This window comes from Malus domestica, chromosome 09, assembly GCF_042453785.1.
Source record: "Malus domestica chromosome 09, GDT2T_hap1".
In the NCBI taxonomy this organism is placed as follows: domain Eukaryota; kingdom Viridiplantae; phylum Streptophyta; class Magnoliopsida; order Rosales; family Rosaceae; genus Malus; species Malus domestica.
In genome coordinates this window covers 18,557,723-18,575,617 of record NC_091669.1, presented here as the reverse complement: position 1 = coordinate 18,575,617, position 17,895 = coordinate 18,557,723, and the positions used below count along the sequence as shown (strand labels likewise).

Genomic DNA, 17,895 nt, shown 5'->3' with positions numbered 1-17,895 from the left:
GATCCGAATGTCGTAATGTTGGCTCGAGCCGCATGCTCATTCTCCTTCCTTCTCCATCCAAGTTCAAATCTCCTCCATAATTTCGAATAAATTAATTAAAATATTGCTCGAATTAAACAAAACTCTTCCTGCCCTTTTATACTGCAACTCCATTCGACCTAGAAATTAACATTTGGGGTGTGACTGGAAACCTTCCTTTCCTCGCTCATTGTACCATTCCTCTTAACATCTGGTCTGTCTATGTCTAACCATTCTTATGCACTATAAAAGTTGAAGAATAAACATAGTATTGCGGGATCAAGAAAAATAATTTTGACAACTCAAACAATAAGAAATTTCCATTACATCAAATAGAAAAGAATTGTTGCTAGATAAGTCAAAACAATTGTAAGAAGAGGAATGCAATTCAACTTTCACATTTGGACATTCCCGTCGTTCAATAATTTTGGCTTATTTTTTGCACCCTGAAATGAAATTTCTACCACTTTAATCTTTGAAACTCGATTTTCGCCTCATTTTATCACATTCCATCAAACTCATTGAAAAAAATGTTTAACTTTGTGACCTGGCACTAGTAAAGCCCACTTACGTGCTGACATGTTTGTCACGTTAACTAAAAAAGATATTTAATATTTTGAAAAATGTAAAAATAATTATAAAAAATGCTCACTTTTAGCTATGCCTCCTAAAACTCGATTTTGATCTCCCTTTACTTTATGTAACTCAAAAGTCATCATTTTACTCTATGAAACTCAAAATTCGTCCCACTCTGACTTGTGGACTCTCTCTTCTCCCTGAAACTCGGTCACCTTTTAAAACATATTGTTGGGACCTAATACCAAATAAGACTATACCATATATGCAATAGGTTTGATTATAAATCTCCATTATGTGTTCACATTGAACAATAAAAAAATATTAAGTTTAAAAGAAATTGAAGAGATGAAAAAACAAATCAGTTAGCCCGGTACACCCAAATCAAACCCCACATAAGAAATTAACATATATAAGGCAATGTTGAACGAATTTTGAGATTTATAGAGATGGATTTTGAATCACGGGCCAAAATAGGATCAAAATCAAATTCGAAGGGCAAAGTGAAGCAAATTTTGAGTTTCAAGGAATAAAGTGACGATTTTTTAGTTACAAGAAGTAAAGTGAGATTAAAATCAAGTTCCAAGAGGCATATAACTAAAAATAAGCCTTAAAAAATAAAATAAGGAGGTAAAGAAAAGGATAGTTTCAGTCTCTAATTTTTTTTCGTAAAAGTGCAGAATATAAATCTCTGGGTTTGAGGTTCTTTGAAAAGCCGTACATAAAGCCCTAGGTTTGGCAATAAAATGTGAAGCTATTTGTCCAATTATTTTCTATGAAATTCTAAGTGGGTATTGAATTTCTTATGAATTTTGGGTATTTAGTAAAGAGAGCTGTTATTCCCACCCCAATGTCTTATCTTCCCACCCAAATTTTTATGAATTTTTTAATTACAAATTTGTCCATTTGCAAAATGACTAATAAGGACTTTAGTTACCCCCTTTTACATTACTTTTTTTTTTATAAAAAAGAAAAAATTAAAGTTTGAACGTGAGAATATGTTTAGAAAATTTGTCTCCCTTAAACCCTAACTCATTCTTCTCATCTCCCTTCATTCAGAGAAAACAAAATCATTCAGAGAAAGCAAAAGGAATGAACTTAGAAGATGAGGTTTCTATGGAAGAAGTAGATGATTATGTTTCCGTCGAAGAGGTAAAAGATAATTTTATGTGGGTCATCTTGATTTGTCGACATCGTACAATTGAAGCATAACTCTGTGACTTTTTATTTGAATTTGCATTAGATTAGGGTGCAATCTTTTTTTTTAATGAGAAGTTCTGGAATTGAAGCATAGCTCTGTCGACATCGTTCATTAGGTTAGGGTAAATTTGTTGCATACTGCTGTAGGCATGGTTGATTTAGAATTGAAAACCTAAACAGCGGGAGGCGTGGTTGATTTTTCATTAGGCCCGTACTTACCACAAGCACCACCTATCTCTCCCTGTTTTTTTGTTTTTGTTTTTTTTGAAAAAACTATGCGTGCAAACATGGTTCCTCTGGGATGTTCGAAGGTTGGTGTCCATTAAGATGGTGAATGTGACGATGATGATCCACCAAGGAATCTCTCTCTTTAAGTTAGAATTGAAGCTGAATTAAGCTTCAATTGTTGCATACTGCTGTCGACAGTAAATTTGTTTTTTAATGAGTTTATGACAATACAAAATAAGAAAGTGATAGGGAAATAGAGAATGAAATTATTCAAACTATGAAATTACGTGTGCCGTGTGCAAAGAGAATCATGATTAAAATACAAAGGATATGTTTTTCTGATTGCGACAGTGATGATGTGTGCCGTGTTCAAAGAGAATCATGATTAGAAGAGTAATAATATTTGTTTATATTCTTTTCTTAAGAGAAATTTATCTCTAATTATATATATAGGGTTATTTTAGGCACTAAAAGCATGGTGCAATCTTTTGTTAGTCTCATGGCACTAAAAGCACTTTCTGATATCACATGAGTCGGACAATACTGACATGCCTTGACCTCGATGTTCAAGTGGACATCGAGATTGAGTCATGCTAGTCGACACCTGTAAAGTGACACAAGCCAAACATGCATAAATAGTGTAAAACTTAATTTATAATTGGGATCGACTGAAATTTTGGTAGAACACCCCCCTAAAATTTCATTATAGACCAACCTGCAAATGGTGCAACTTTATCTATCAACAAACTTCCCCAAAGGGCCACACCTAGTAGTTCTCAAACCCTCCACTACATGCATGCAAACTGTTCGGAACATAAACACAAAATGCAAGCGAAAGTTAAAATATTTAACTGAAATCTATAATCATGCGTAGGTGGAACAACTAATATAAATGTTCCACATAAAGCGAAGTCACAATTTTGGGCTCAAAGCTGCCAGCTAAATCCTCGACATTGATCCGATTACTGCTTCCAAGTCCTAAAGGAGCACAAAACATAAAAATGTAAGTGAAAGAAAAAATAAAGTTTTCTAAAACTATTTTATTTTCTAAACATACTAACCCCCTGTTTTGAAAACACATATAATACCACATATAATTCCTGAAAACCTAAGCATGCAATAAAAATTGAAAACTAATATATACCTGTATACATTGACAGATGATACACACGCGCCCACACACACTAAGGTGATACTTTTAGGTGGCATGGCATACAATATCATCCACTAGACATAACTAGTGGAAGCTAGATAATATAATCATGTCATTGCCGAGTAATCTCGGGGCAATGACAAGCTGAGAATCTAAATGTGTAATCATGTCATTACTGAGTAATCTCAAAGTAATGACAAGTTGAGAGTATAAATGTATAATCATGTCATTACTAAAAAATCTAGTGACAAGTTGAGTGTATAATTGTATAATCATGTCATTACCAAGTAACCTTAAGGTAATGACAAGCTGAGAGTATAATTAGTACCCCAATATACATGAAAACTACTATATAATCACCCACTAGCTTTAGCTAGTGGAAGCTGGATATATAATCATGTCATTACTGAGTAATCTCAAGGCAATGACAAGTTGGAAGGACATGTCCACATTGTGGACAAGCTGAAAATACTCATACACGTGCAAGCCATGGACGTAGTACAATACTCTAAAGGGAAAATTAGGTTCACATCATTCTTTTTGTTACTCCATTGATTAAAATCCTATTCATTTTCAATTCTTGATCAAGGTCCTTGGGTATTAATAACATCATTAATTATTTGAATAATAAAATATTTTTATTTTTAAATATATTCCTTTAATGGTAAAAATGTTACAATTAGTATATTTATATTTATGGATAAATTTTTTATCATATATTTTTATTTTTAGTTTGTACCTATTTTTAATTTGCAAATATTTTTTAATTTGTACCAATTTTCTTTTCATTTTTAATTTGTACCCATATATTAGTTTCTTTTTGTGCCATATTTTTTAAAGTTTTATTTGTGTTTGTACCCATGTGTATACCGTCATATGACATTTAATCAATGATAGAAAAATTACATATGGTAAATTTATGTTTTATGCCTAAACTTTGTATCATATATTTATATTTTTAGTTTGTACCCACTTTTAATTTGAAACATTTTTTTTTAATTTGTAGTATTTTCTTTTTAGTTTTATTTTGTTCCCATGTATTAATTTCTTTTAGCGCCTATATTTTTAAAAATTCATTTGTATTCATAATTTTTAATCTTTTATCTATACCCTAATTTATTTCTAATGTACCCATTCTTCTTTATTAATGTACCACTTTGTTATATGTGAAATGTACCAATTTGTTTGTAAAATGTACCAATTTTTTTAACACTATGGATACATTCTTTTGCCATTTATTATTTATTATTTTTACATAGTTTTTAAGGAAAACTAATGAAAATGGCTTGAAAACTTTGAGTTTTAATGATAAGGACAAAATAAAGGGTAAAGTGAATAGTAGCAGGATTGACTTTTTAGTGTAAAAATGTGGTTTTTCGTTAAAGTGAACAGTACCGGGTGCTTTTCGTTAAAGTTCCCTAGTTTTTATCCATTTATTCAATCAAAATGTTTGAATTTTTTTATTGTAACCATTTCTAATAGTATTATAATGAGGGATTTTAAATTTATAGGATTATAAATTTCATAAAATATCAAACAATTAATGTCAAAACTATAAAACTATAAATATTAATAGTAATATAATGAGGTGTACAAAGTCAAGGGACCTTGATCAAACTTTGAATATTATTAAGATTTTAATCAAAGAATGTTAAGAATTAGGTGCCACATCCAAAGTATCCCTACTATAAATTTGTATGAGTGTTACATGCCACAAAATAAGTAATAAATAATCCAACGTTCATAAAATCATCATCGTCATAAATCATGAAATATATATCATAAATCATAAACCTATATATCTCGTAAATCATAAATCAAAATTTTGAGATATATCATGAAATCGGTGAAACGTTAAAATATAATTGAAGTTCATTTTTTTCTAGGCATGCTTAGAATGTAGATAAATAAAACATTTCTGAAATAAAAGTCTACTCACAAGGAGTTTTATATTTTCAGAAAAAAGTTTATTTTAGCTTTGAGCTACCTCTTGTGTTCTTCATTGAAACTTTAGCCTCAAAACCATGTTCATGCATCAAACACCCAATCATTGCATATTAGGATGGCATTGTCTTCATGGTTTTATTTTAATTTTGTGGTCAAGTTTTACAAGTTTCAAATCTTTAACTGAACTCTTTTTGGATTTGCGTCAGTTTCATCTTTCAAGTGTTTGATTGGTGAAACTGACTAGACATCGAATCCAGATCGATTTGCATCAACTTCATCATAACATCATTTGCATAAGTTGATTTCATTTCAGTGCCACAAGATGAAGAGCTCAAAAGAAGCTGTCACTTCGTGAAGACCGAATGAGTTCATCTCATGTAAGGCAAGATTGTAGAAAGTAAAGTTGCTTCATAAATAGGAATTTAGGAATTGAGCTTTGCATGGTACTTTGTAAGAATCTTGTTAACACTAGTGGATTGGAATCAATGGAAAGTCCCTGGTTTTTTAACCCAAAGGTGGGTTTTTCCAACAAAAAACTTCTTGCACTCTTTGTCTCTTAAACTTGTCCACATATCTTATTTACTTACATATGCTTCATGCATCCTATGAATTGTTATCTGATATGTGTTAGAGACTAAGTTTGCACTGCATATTATGAGCAATGAATTGGACAATTGTTGACTAGGATAACTTGTAGTGAACTAAGTTTGATTTATAGATTTGCGTTTGATTAACTAACGAATCTGTACTTCGTTGATTGGTGACCTTGACTAGTCAATCCAGCATACTTTGCATGATGAATTGATATGTAAATGTGTTCAAGTTTAGGAATCATTGTTGTGAAACTAATCTGGGAAGACTCTGATTAGTTGAACATATTGGTCAGTTAGGTTTCGTTCTTGTAACTACACTTTTTATCACTGATTAACTTGTAACTAGTTGACTAGCTCATTTGACTAGTCTACTATGCAAAGTTCAGTTTTTATTTGCAAGATATTCTGCCTAGTACCCAATTTCATTATCCAAATTGTTAAGTTCATTTATAAATCTTTTACATCAAAATAAAAACCATTAAGTAGGTTATTTCGCTTGTGTAGGTTGGGAAATTAGGAAGTTGATTTCAGATACAAAGTCCGTAGGGACGTGGGCTTTCATGACTGGGGAAGAAGACTTGTGATACTAATATTCGGCTTCTCTCACTTTTTTTGTTCAGTTTCTTATTTAATTTTACATTTTTAAATTGATTTTTTAAAGTTCCTTACATTTTCCAAATATTAAATATATTCATAAAGTGATGTGGCAACAAGGTTCTAAAAAACGCTATGTGCTATCAGGCGGCGGGTTGGGGCTTAGCGCCTAGGCGCCTAGGCAGGGTTTAGACGGGTGCCTAGGTGTGAAGCTTTGCTGGGAGTGGCTTGGCTAAGAACATTGGGAGACATTGTCTAGAACTTTGATAAAATCCCTCTTGCCAGTCCTCGTCTCCTTGACTGGTCGGGTACTAATGGTACACAGAAGTCATGGGTGATCATTGGTTCGATGCTTCAGGCAAAACCAACTCCTAGGGTGTGACATGCCGTGTGTACAAGGCCTGGGTACATATTCGCCACGGCATGCTGATCTGCAATTACTACCGATTCCAACTTCATGTTCCCGAGTTGCAAAGAACAACTAGGCAAATTTAAGTAAATATATTATATTTCGTGTAAATAAGTGTCTGCTTATACTTAAAATATGTATAATTTCATCATAAACTACAAAATAGAATGACATATATATTATGAAGTACTAGAACATAATGAAAACATGGGGAACAAAGATATAATGTGTGTTCATTTAAGTATGCAACAAGTCTCTTACAATTTTTCGAAAAAAATAAAATACAAAATGAAAGTTATCTATTTCCTGTCTAAGTGAGTCTGACCTAGGCAGATTTGGACGAGCTAGGCGGGCGCTTAGGCAGTCTAGGCGGGCACCTCAGTAGGTCTGGACACCCTTTCTTAATTTTCAAATGCCTAGGCATTAATCGGGGCAGTGGTTAGCCGCCTAGCGCCTAGGTAGGGCCTAGATAGCGCTAGGCGGAGATTTTTAGAACAGTATGTGGCAGGCATGTAACTCCACCAGTGCACATCACAAACTTAACAGTTTCCTAAACCATTATTTTTTCAGACAAGGGACAACAGGAACAGTTGCATTGGAGGTTCCATTCACATTGATGCAAAAGGCATGAACCTCCTTCCCAGCAACTGCAGAAGTATTGTTAATTTGGTCCATAACAATATTAATACAACCTGGAGGCTCAGAGCAATCAAATTTAATGGCTTCTTCAGTTTCAGAAGTTCTTTGAAAATCACTGTATGAGACATCAGTCTCACTAACTGCCGAAGTCTGTCATTTATCAAAACAATTCACAAACATATTGTTAGTACTTCATCAATTAAATTTGATTTTGCTAATCAAATACATAAACATACGTAATTTTTGCAATCATGTCCACCATTACAATAATGTTGGTCAATGATAATCGGATTTTTGGCTGCTACTAGTTTGATTTGCTTAAAAGATATATTCTTCGCATATCCATAACCGCCCTAGAAAAAAAAAAAACAAAAATAAATGAATAGATGTAAAAAATAAAATTTGGATGTTAGAAATTTGAGTAGTTTGAGTAGAAATTTCCTTGTCCCACATTGGCCATTCCCAAAAGATTTTATCACTTTATAAGGTTTTGTCCTTTAAAGAAAGTGATTGGAGTAATAGGCCTGGAAACTAAAATTGGGCTCACCCTTGGGGTTGGGCTTTGGGGTGTAATAATTAATTATAATTAATATATAATTAATATATATTTAATTGTCAAAAGATGGGCCTTGGGCCTTGGGGCTCTAATAATTAAATTATTTAATTAATTATTTTTCGGATTTACTTAATTATTTTTTAATTAAATTCGAATTTAATTAATTAATTATTTTTTATGAAAAGACTCATCCTTTCAGATGAAGTCTGAGAGTTCTTTCTGGACACAGAGCAAAGCACCCTTCTAAAGAGATGTCTCCCAACAGTCACACCTCATTCTCATACCTGTTGCAAACAGGCATCTATCTGCTATATATACATACATCTGCATAGCATTTAGTACACAAAAATAATAAACTTCATCTTCTACATTCATAAACCTTCTTACTGAGAGAACCACACTAAATTCGCCAGAAGTTAAATTTTCCGGTGCTGGAATTTTAACTTGATCGTTGAATCCTGGTGAAGCAGACGTCCGTAGAACTACAAGCACAGAGTAAGGACATTGCAGTACGCAAGCCTCGATCTTCAAGTTGTCTGTATTATAATTCATATTCTAGTTTATATTCTGTTAGTTTCTATTGCATTTATTATTTATTAGCATATATAAATTATCACAGATTGTTGACAGATAACCAACAATATGGAATGTGACTTTAGATATAAAGAGCAAATCCCTTAACCACGAATTACGTAATACCTGCCATGTCACTACTACAAAATTATCTATAACTGGCGGTCCAAAAACCGACAAAAAACGTATATTACTGTCGGATTTTAAGCAAAATCTAATAGAAAATGGATGCATTGATGGATATAATAAGCGACAAATTTGCCAGGGTTAGGAAATGAATTTTCTGACATAAAATACTCTAAAACCGACATAAATTGTGTCGGATATATATTTATAATAAATAAATAAGAGAATTTCTGTTGGATAAAACCGACAAAAAATACTAAAACCGCCAGAACTTCTGTCGGTTATAACTGACAGACAATTTAGTAATAAGAATAAATAAAAGCATTCTTGTCGGATAAAACCGACATAAAATATATTAATAATATAAAAAAAAATATAAACCACTTTCTACATTTTCCATATCCTTCCATATTCACTGCATTCACTGCACTTTCTGCATTTTCAACCTATTTGACAACATGTTTCAAATCCTTCCATATTCACTGCATTCACTGCACTTTCTGCATTTTCCATATTCAACCTATTTCAAATCCTTCCTCTGTGATGACAACATGTTTGACAGGGGAACAATTTGTATGGACTATTTATCTTAAACAACATCCATTATTGTTTGCTTATTACAGTTATCTTAAATAAATATGCTTGAACTCATGTCTAGCACACGCATATACCTTGAGCATCAATTTTCCTTTGCTTCCTCCTATACTAACCATTTTGAGCGACAACATCCGCTTGTAGCACCACCATCAACAGCATCTAACCCACTGAAACAAACAACATAAAATTATTCAAGTTTTCAATCACCTCTCAGCCGAGTAACTACTAACTACTAACAAATTTTAGCAAGTTTAAATTCGTACCCACAGTTCCCCATATGAGAGACACACACAGAGAGACAGAGGGAGGGAGGGAGGGAGGGAGGGAGAGAGAGAGAGAGAGAGAGAGAGAGAGAGAGAGAGAGAGAGAGAGTTACCTTCTTCTTGTCCGACAACGGTAAGAATTGGAGTCATCGGAGCGCTACGCCATATTCGAGATAGCTAAAGCTAGGGTTTCTGAACTTTGGTTGCAAGTGTTGAATTGGAAGTAAATGAGGAGAGGAGATGGAGAAGGAAATGAGGAGAGGAGAAAATGAGGAAGGGAGAAGGCACCGGCACAAGGAAGAGATGGAGGGGTTTTATTCTGGAAAATTTCATTATTGTCGGATAAAACCGACAAAAACATTTTCATTATTATCGGTTAGCAAAAAAAGGCGGCAAAAATCCCCACAACATTCCCTCCCAAAATTTTAAATTCCCTCCCAAAATTTTTATCCCCCCCCCCCAAAATTTTGTTATGATTTTAAAAAATAAAATAATAATTGTTTGGTTAAATAAATAAATAATATGTATTTAAATAGAATACATTTTTAAAAATTAAATAAATAATTGTTTGGTTTAATAGATAATAACCCATGTAAAATATGCAATAAAGAAACAAAAAGATAATTGTACAATGAAAATGTCATCACACAAACTAAATATTGTCTAATCAATACTTGAAAAACATAAATAAAAATTTAGCACAAATTACTTTTCCCACTTAAAAATTTAGGCAAATTTAACAGAGATATGCATTCTACAAAACTAGTTTCAATAATCGAACCGTCAAACTTGTTTGTAGTTATTACAAGATCGCATACCTAAAATCGTAAAAAACAAAAATTCAGAGATTACGTAACGGAACAAAAGTTTTTTACGGTTATAAACGAAAAATCACGATTTAACAGTTATTTTAGCTCCAATTTTATTGATTTTTTACAGCTACACACCTCAACCCTATAAGAATGCAATGAATAAATTTGATCTTCAATTTAAAATATTTACACTAGTGGATACTACAAAATCTTATTTTATACTTAATGGAAGTATAACATTAACTCTCAAATGTTTATTTAATCTATTGTTTTGACGCGATACACATTCTATGAAACTTTTTTCAATTATCTAACCGTCAAACTTGTTTGTATACACTCTGAGATCATATACGTAAAAAATCACAAAAAACAAACATTCAGAGATTGGGTAACAGAACAAAAGTTTTCGACCGTTATAAACGAAAAATCACAATTTAACGGTTATTTTAGCTTCCATTTTGATGATTTTTTACAGCTAAACTCCTCGACCCTATAAGAATGCATTGAACGAATTCGATCTTCAATTTGTTAATATTTACAATATTAACTCTAAGTGTTTGTTTAATCTACCGTTTTGATGCGATATGCATTCTACGAAACTTTTTTCAACGATCCAACTGTTAAAATTATTTGTACACACTCCGAGATTGCATACGTAAAAAATTGTAAAAAAACAAACATTCAGAGATTACGTAACGGAACAAAAGTTTCCAACGGTTATAAACGAAAAATCACAATTTAACGGTTATTTTAGCTCCAATTTTAATGATTTTTTACAACTACACACATCGACCCTATAAGAATGCAATGAATAAATTTGATCTTCAATTTAAAATATTTACACTAGTGGATACCACAAAATCTTATTTTATACTTAATAGAAGTATAACATTAACTCTTAAGTGTTTATTTAATCTACCGTTCTGACGTGATACACATTCTATGAAGCATTTTTCAATGATCTAAGCGTCAAACTTGCTTGTACACACTTCGAGATCGCATACGTAAAAAATCACAAAAAACAAACATTCAGAGATTAGGTAACAGACAAATGTTTTCAACGGTTATAAATGAAAATCACAATTTCAAGGTTATTTTAGCTCCGATTTTGAAGATTTTTTACAGCTAGACTCCTCGACCCTATAAGAATGCAATGAATGAATTCGATCTTCAATTTAAAATATTTACACTAGTGGATAAAACTTATTTGATACTTAATGGAAGTATAACATTAACTCTTAAGTGTTTGTTAAATCTATCAATTCAATAGGATATGCATTCTACGAAACTAGTTTCAACGATTCAACCGTCAGATATGTTTGTATATACTTAAAATAAAAAAAATTTCTTTTATGTCGGCTATAACCGTCAGAATACTAAAATAATAACCGTCAGAAAGTAAAATAATAAAATAGTCAATTTTTGTCGGTTATAATTGCCGCCATTAACTTAAAAACCGCTAGAATCTTCAAAAATATTTATAAAAAAAAAAAAGATTTGAAAATACTGTCAATTATAACCGATAGGATTTTTTTGATATCCGCCATTAAATATCCGCCAAGACTTTATGTCGGATATAACTGACAAGATTTTTCTAATATCCGCCACCATCATCCACCACCTAAAGCTAATATTGTAGTAGTGTGTCTTAATTCTAGCTCCATTTTGTGTGCCATTAAAAGTACAATTTCTTACATGAATCGCTTCTGCTGTGTCGTAAGCTCCATGTTCACCTAAACTTCCCACACTATATCTGTATTGATGGAGTTGGAAATTTAGCACAGTTTATGAGAGTATTTCTTGGTAATAAATATACATAAGAGCAATGTACTAACCTAATTCCATGACCTGGTCCGCATGCAATGTTGGTGATATTTATATAAGACGAGCCATTAATAATTGTAATACAATCATCACCTATTGCAAAATCCCCCAAAAATATATTAATAATTATGAAATTACATAACAAATCATTGAGAGCAACTAGCTAGTTGTCTAGTGGGATCATTCTCAAATTGAAAGAGTTTGAAGTTTGAATTTGGAATTTGATAAATAAAAGAGAATTGTTATTGATACTCTAAAAATTTCATTTTACACTCCAAACTTTCTATAACTAAAAATAAAAATATACTTGTGAGGAGTGTTGAATGAGATTTTTAAAGTGCTAATAATAATTTCTAAATAAAGAACTAAAACAAAATTTGAGGATAACGATATTGCTAAAAGTGAAACAAAATAAGATTGATATACGGATTTTTACGGGTTCCAACTACGGAGTCATGAATATTGACATAGCATGACACAGAGATGTCAATTCCATCTGTGTTGGGACTATTTTCCGGTGCAATAATATGAAGATTAGAGATAGTAATATGTTTGCACTTGTTAATACTATATGTACCTTTGGACTGTCACGGTGTGTAAGTCCACTCAATTGAAGATTGTCACATTGGTTAAAGTGCAGAGCCTGCAACAATTATTCATAATTAAAATTTTCGAATTCGACATTAATTTGTTAACAAATTAATTTCATGCTAGGAGAAGAAATGTCACCCTTGGTCGTTTACACCTGACCTTGTTCACCTGGAAATTAATGAGTGATAATTCTATGTTATACTTGAGCAACTGATTTACTTTCTCTTCTGCACACTTTTGTACTTAATTATTTCGAGATTTTATTTTTATCATACAATAAGAAAAAAAATAAACATGCATGCGTGAAAAAAAATAAGTGTGTTAAAACTACTTCTGCTAAATTATAAAAGATGTAAGAGCACATAAATCAAATTATCAATGTTAAGAAATTTACATTTAAATTGTGATTTAAGTAGGGTAGCGTTGCTCCACCATGGCGAACCCTGCCCATTGATTTCTCCGGTTCCATTGATGATGAGGTTGGTCACTTTTAAAAATGTTAGCCATGATTCGCTGCCGCACTCTTTCCATGCATCCAGATTGCTAGGTGCCACAATTTTTCCCAAAATCTGAAATCCACGCAACTCAATAAAGTAATTAATCAAGCCTAATGCATACTTGAGGAATATACATAACGAAGCAAAACGCATGAATTAAATTCTGGTAATATTTCTATGGCTAGTTACCTGGACATGGACAGAGCTAGATTTGCAAGGGCCTGAGAATTTGGTAGGTTGTAAAAGGAATGTTTTATTCGCTGGTATTTCAAGTGTTGATGATATCCCTTGCGTTTGTACGCATGAAACATTCCATGCTTTCAAGAAAGCTTTTCATGCAAATATATATAGTTAGCAAATTGCTTGTTAATGAGAAAAAAAATGACAAATTTAAGAAAGCAAAAAACAGTTAATGAAAATAAACGCATGTACGCACATAAACGAGCGTAGACAGATGAAAAACTTACTTTCGAATCATCAGTTTTGCCATCACCAAGAGCACCGTAGTCAAGCACATTAAAAGTTGTCAGGCCACGCCCAATACTAAAATTGGACGAAGCAATGCAAAGTATTAGAAAGCCAATTACAAGTGCATTTCTCATGATTAAGGCACCTAAAAAAATGTGACTAAATCGTAATAACAGAATTGTAGACATGTTAATGTGGATAGTAAATATAAAATGCGAACCATATATAAACACACATATGAGACTACGAGATGAAAAGATCTAAGCCTTGTTTTTTTATTTATGAATTTAGATTTACCTTCATCAATTGCAATGTTCTTTTATATATGAATTTTCATTTATTTTCAGTATACAGATACAATTACCATATAGTAATTAGCGTGCAGTCCCTTCATTTTGTTTCATTCATTTCCTTTTTTGAAACTCACTTTATATGTAAAAGTATTCAAACCACGTATCAAGGTTCCATCTCAACAAGTTAATAATCCTTTTCATTTAGGTTATTGCAGTAGTAGTGAGCATAATAATTAGTAACTGGCCAGCATGAGCAAGTTCTGAATTTGATTTCTACGTTGAATATCTATGAAAAGACGTACGTATAAATTATACACTTGGAGACAATGTACCTTGGAATGCAATTGTAAGCCAAATGTTTATTTTCATTCGTTGTCATATAAATTTGAGTAAATTCTATTTGGATACACGTACAAATCAAATTGTTAGCTAACTCCCTAATAAAAGTGTCTCGTATATATAAAACGGTAGAATCCGACTCTATTAAAGGGTTGTGTCAGTAATGTGGTCAATTCTTTTTAATTAAATAGCACATAGGATTACTATATTTTAAGATGATATTTGTCACTTAGTACTATGGTCTAGTGACATTCCGCTTCATTTGTAAATGAGAGGTCTTAGATTCGATTCTCGCCAAAGGGGAGTTTGAACCACATTAGCTAGCTCATTGTGATGTTAAGCCCACACCCTCCCCATTTGTATAGATAATATCGTTTGTTAAAAAATGATGATATTTGGGAAAGGGAGGATCTAAGCATAGCCACAAAGTCAGTTATAATTAGGTGATGAGTTATTATTTATAGGAGTCAAACTTGATATTATGCGTTAAATAAAAAAGGAATATGACTAGAATACTCTACATATTGGAAATAAAATAGGGAGTAAGAGAGCATAGAGAGAATAAAGAGAAAATGGAGGAGAAATCAAGGTCTATTTTCTTCGTTTATTAATTTTTGAACAAACGATATTATCTACACTAAGGGGTGAGGGAGTGGGCTAAGCCTCACAATGGGCCAACCATAATAATGTGGTTTCAATTCGTCTTTGGCGAGAATTGAACCTAAAACCTCTCACTTACAAGTGAAGATGAATACTACTAGACCGTAGTACTAAGTGGAGTATTTCCTTCTTATTAGAGTGCCTATTTAGAGACTTAGGATTTATATAGGAAATATATCAACCATTTGCATATTACATATTGGCCCAAAATGTGAACAACTACATAATAAATATTATTTATCTCTCCCACTTGAATGTTCACCAATCAATTATAGCTATGTCGATTAAACCTTGCTTGGAAAACCTAATGGGAAAAAACCTAATTAAGGGCAGGAGAAAAATCGAGCACCACGATAATGAAATATTGATATGGTGTTGGAAGCACATAATGTTGCCTTACTAAAACCTTGACATGAAAAACCCAATGGGATAAAAACTGGTAGAAGGGAAAAGAGCACAATGTGCTTATATGTCCCTTATAGCATATTGTTGAAGACTCCCCCTGATGAATAACTCTACTAAATAAGTGACTCCCCTTGATGATAGTATGCCTTGATTTGATTGGTCATCGTTGTCAAGTTTGAAGTAATGTGACTTCACTCTTCAAGAAATTAAGCTTGACTAGAATTTGATCTGGGAATTATGAAAGTTTATCAAGAGTTGACAACAGTCGTTTGTGTTCCTGCAAAGAAAAAATAGATACAAAATCTAGGATATATAATACACTAGGAGTAGTATAAAACTCCTGTTGGAGAGTTGACTTTTTTGTAATTAGTTTAGTTAGCTATTTGAGTCTTTGTAATCAGATTGTAATTAGGTTATTTAATGTTTCTTTCCTTGTAAATCACTCTTGTACATTATATATTTTCCTCCTTGGTGAGAAGAATGATATCAGGAAATTAAACCCCAAAATAAGTCCTAGTTAGCATGGTATCAGAGCAGAGATCCTAGGATTTCTGCTATGCCCGTTCCCCCAAGTAAACTCGACCCTCCCATGGAAAACCTACCCTAACCAACCCTAATCCTACCCTACCTATACCGTAAGTTGTTACACAGATTGTCCATCATGATTCGTTTACTACTTCGATTGGCATCAAAATCAATGGTGCCAATTATGGAGTTTGGTTTCAAATTATTGAGATGTTTGTTGTTGGAAAAGACAAGTTAGGCTACTTGTTTGGGAGTAATCCCCAACCACCTATCGACGATCCGGCCTTCACCAAATGGCGTACGGAGAACGCTATTATGAAGGGTTGGCTCATCAACTCTATGGAACCCAATTTGATTGGGTACTCTATTCAACTACCGACGACAAAGGAAGTGTGGGATGTAGTTGCTCGCACGTATTATGACAGCTCCGATATATCTCAAGTCTATGATCTTACCTGCAAGGCCTCTCGCATGAGGCAAGATGGACGACCGATAGAGACATACTATAGTGATCTTCAATCTTTGTGGCAGGAGATTGATTATCATCGACCTAATCCCATGAAGTGCGGTACTGATATTGAAATTTTTAATAAAATTGTTCAAACGGATCGTGTGTACACTTTGCTTGCAGGATTGGATAAGATGTTTGGTAAAATTCATAGTGATATTCTACGAACTGAGTCCCTTCCTTCCGTCGAACAAACTTTTGCCTATGTTCGCTAGGAGGGAATGTGACAAGTTGTGATGAATACCGGAGGACAGCTGCCAAGTGGGGCAGCCATAGTGGCTCGGCCTGCCACATGAGCCATAGCTCCACCTCGTCCTCGCGCCCCTGATAAGTCACCTGTACCGAGCCCAGGACTGCAACCCCAGGCTACTGCCCCGAGCCCTGCACAAGGCATACTTTTGGCTGCTAAGACGGCCTCATGGCCCACCACAAGTCTCTATCCTCCTCGTCCTAAACCACTCGTCCCTGCTGATAATTGCTTCTAATTGCATGGCTATCTTGACTGGTGGGAACCGTTTAAGCTTCAGAAACAACAGGAACGAGACGAGCAAGCCAATATCGCCACCTTCATGTCCCAATTATCTTTGATATCTCAAGATGATCCTCCTACAGTTTCAAATTCTTCCGACATGTCTCCGGAGTCCTCAGGTAACTGTGGTTATGCTTTTAATATGAATAGTGATGCTACTCCATCCGGATGGATCATTGACTCATGTGCCAAAGACCATATGACTTATGATCCCACTAATTTAGCTTGTGATACTGTTCCACTTCGATGTAATATTACTAATGCTAATGGAGTCACCTCACCGGTAACTTGTGTTGGCACCGTGCACCTCACGCCCACTCTCTCTTTGCCTCATACATTACTTGTACCTTCACTAAAGCATAAATTGATGTCTCTTGGCTAAGCCAATGAATAATTGAACTGTTGTGTGCTAATGTATCCAAAGTTTTGTCTTATACAAAATATTCTCACAAAGGAGATAATTGGTCGTGGTACTAAAAGGAAGGATCTCTATTTTGTGGATGATGTCAGTACAGGACGGGTCAATCTCACCCAAGAAGCCGTTGATCACAAAAGGCGTCAGATATGGTTATGGCATCACCGTTTGGGTCATCCATCTTTTAGTTATTTGCAGCATATGTTTCCTGATTTATTTGTTGGTTGTTTAGTTTCAGACTTTAAATGTGACACTTGCATACTCGCCAAGAGTCACCGTGTTTCTTATCCGCTGAATTCTAATAAAAGTGTTATTTCTTTTGGCATCTCCGATTACTACTTCATCTGGTATTCAATGGTTTGCAATATTCATAGATGATTGCACACGGATGACATGGTTATATCTTCTTAAGCATAAAAGTGATGTTTTTTCAGCTTTTAAGACCTTCCACGCCATGGTTCAGACACAATTTTCTACTAAAATACGGATTTTACGTTCTGATAATGGTGGTGAATATGTTAATAATGATTTTTCCCATTATTTAACTAATCACGGAA

The 17,895-nt window shown here is 33.4% G+C and overlaps 1 protein-coding gene and 1 pseudogene across 1 annotated transcript; one reads left to right on the top strand and one right to left on the bottom strand.

Annotated features, from left to right (window-relative positions):
* Nucleotides 1–7,276: 7,276 nt before the first annotated feature.
* Nucleotides 7,277–13,798, bottom strand: LOC108171848 (probable polygalacturonase At3g15720; annotated as a pseudogene).
* A 2,298-nt stretch (nucleotides 13,799–16,096) lies between these two features.
* LOC139187813 (uncharacterized) lies at nucleotides 16,097–17,633 on the top strand. The gene is made up of 3 exons (XM_070804411.1): nucleotides 16,097–16,600; nucleotides 16,916–17,206; nucleotides 17,571–17,633. The coding sequence occupies exons 1-3, from the start codon at nucleotides 16,097–16,099 to the stop codon at nucleotides 17,631–17,633; spliced, it is 858 nt and encodes a 285-aa protein (XP_070660512.1).
* The last annotated feature ends 262 nt before the right edge of the window (nucleotides 17,634–17,895 follow it).

Excerpts from the sequence above, each read along its gene's own strand:
- LOC139187813 (XM_070804411.1), top strand. The coding sequence starts at position 16,097 with ATGTTTGTTGTTGGAAAAGACAAGTTAGGCTACTTGTTTGGGAGTAAT. Across the intron at positions 16,601-16,915 it reads TCGAACAAACTTTTGCCTAT|CTTCAGAAACAACAGGAACG; the intron begins GTTCGCTAGGAG and ends GAACCGTTTAAG. Across the intron at positions 17,207-17,570 it reads CTAATGGAGTCACCTCACCG|TTTCAGACTTTAAATGTGAC; the intron begins GTAACTTGTGTT and ends TTGGTTGTTTAG.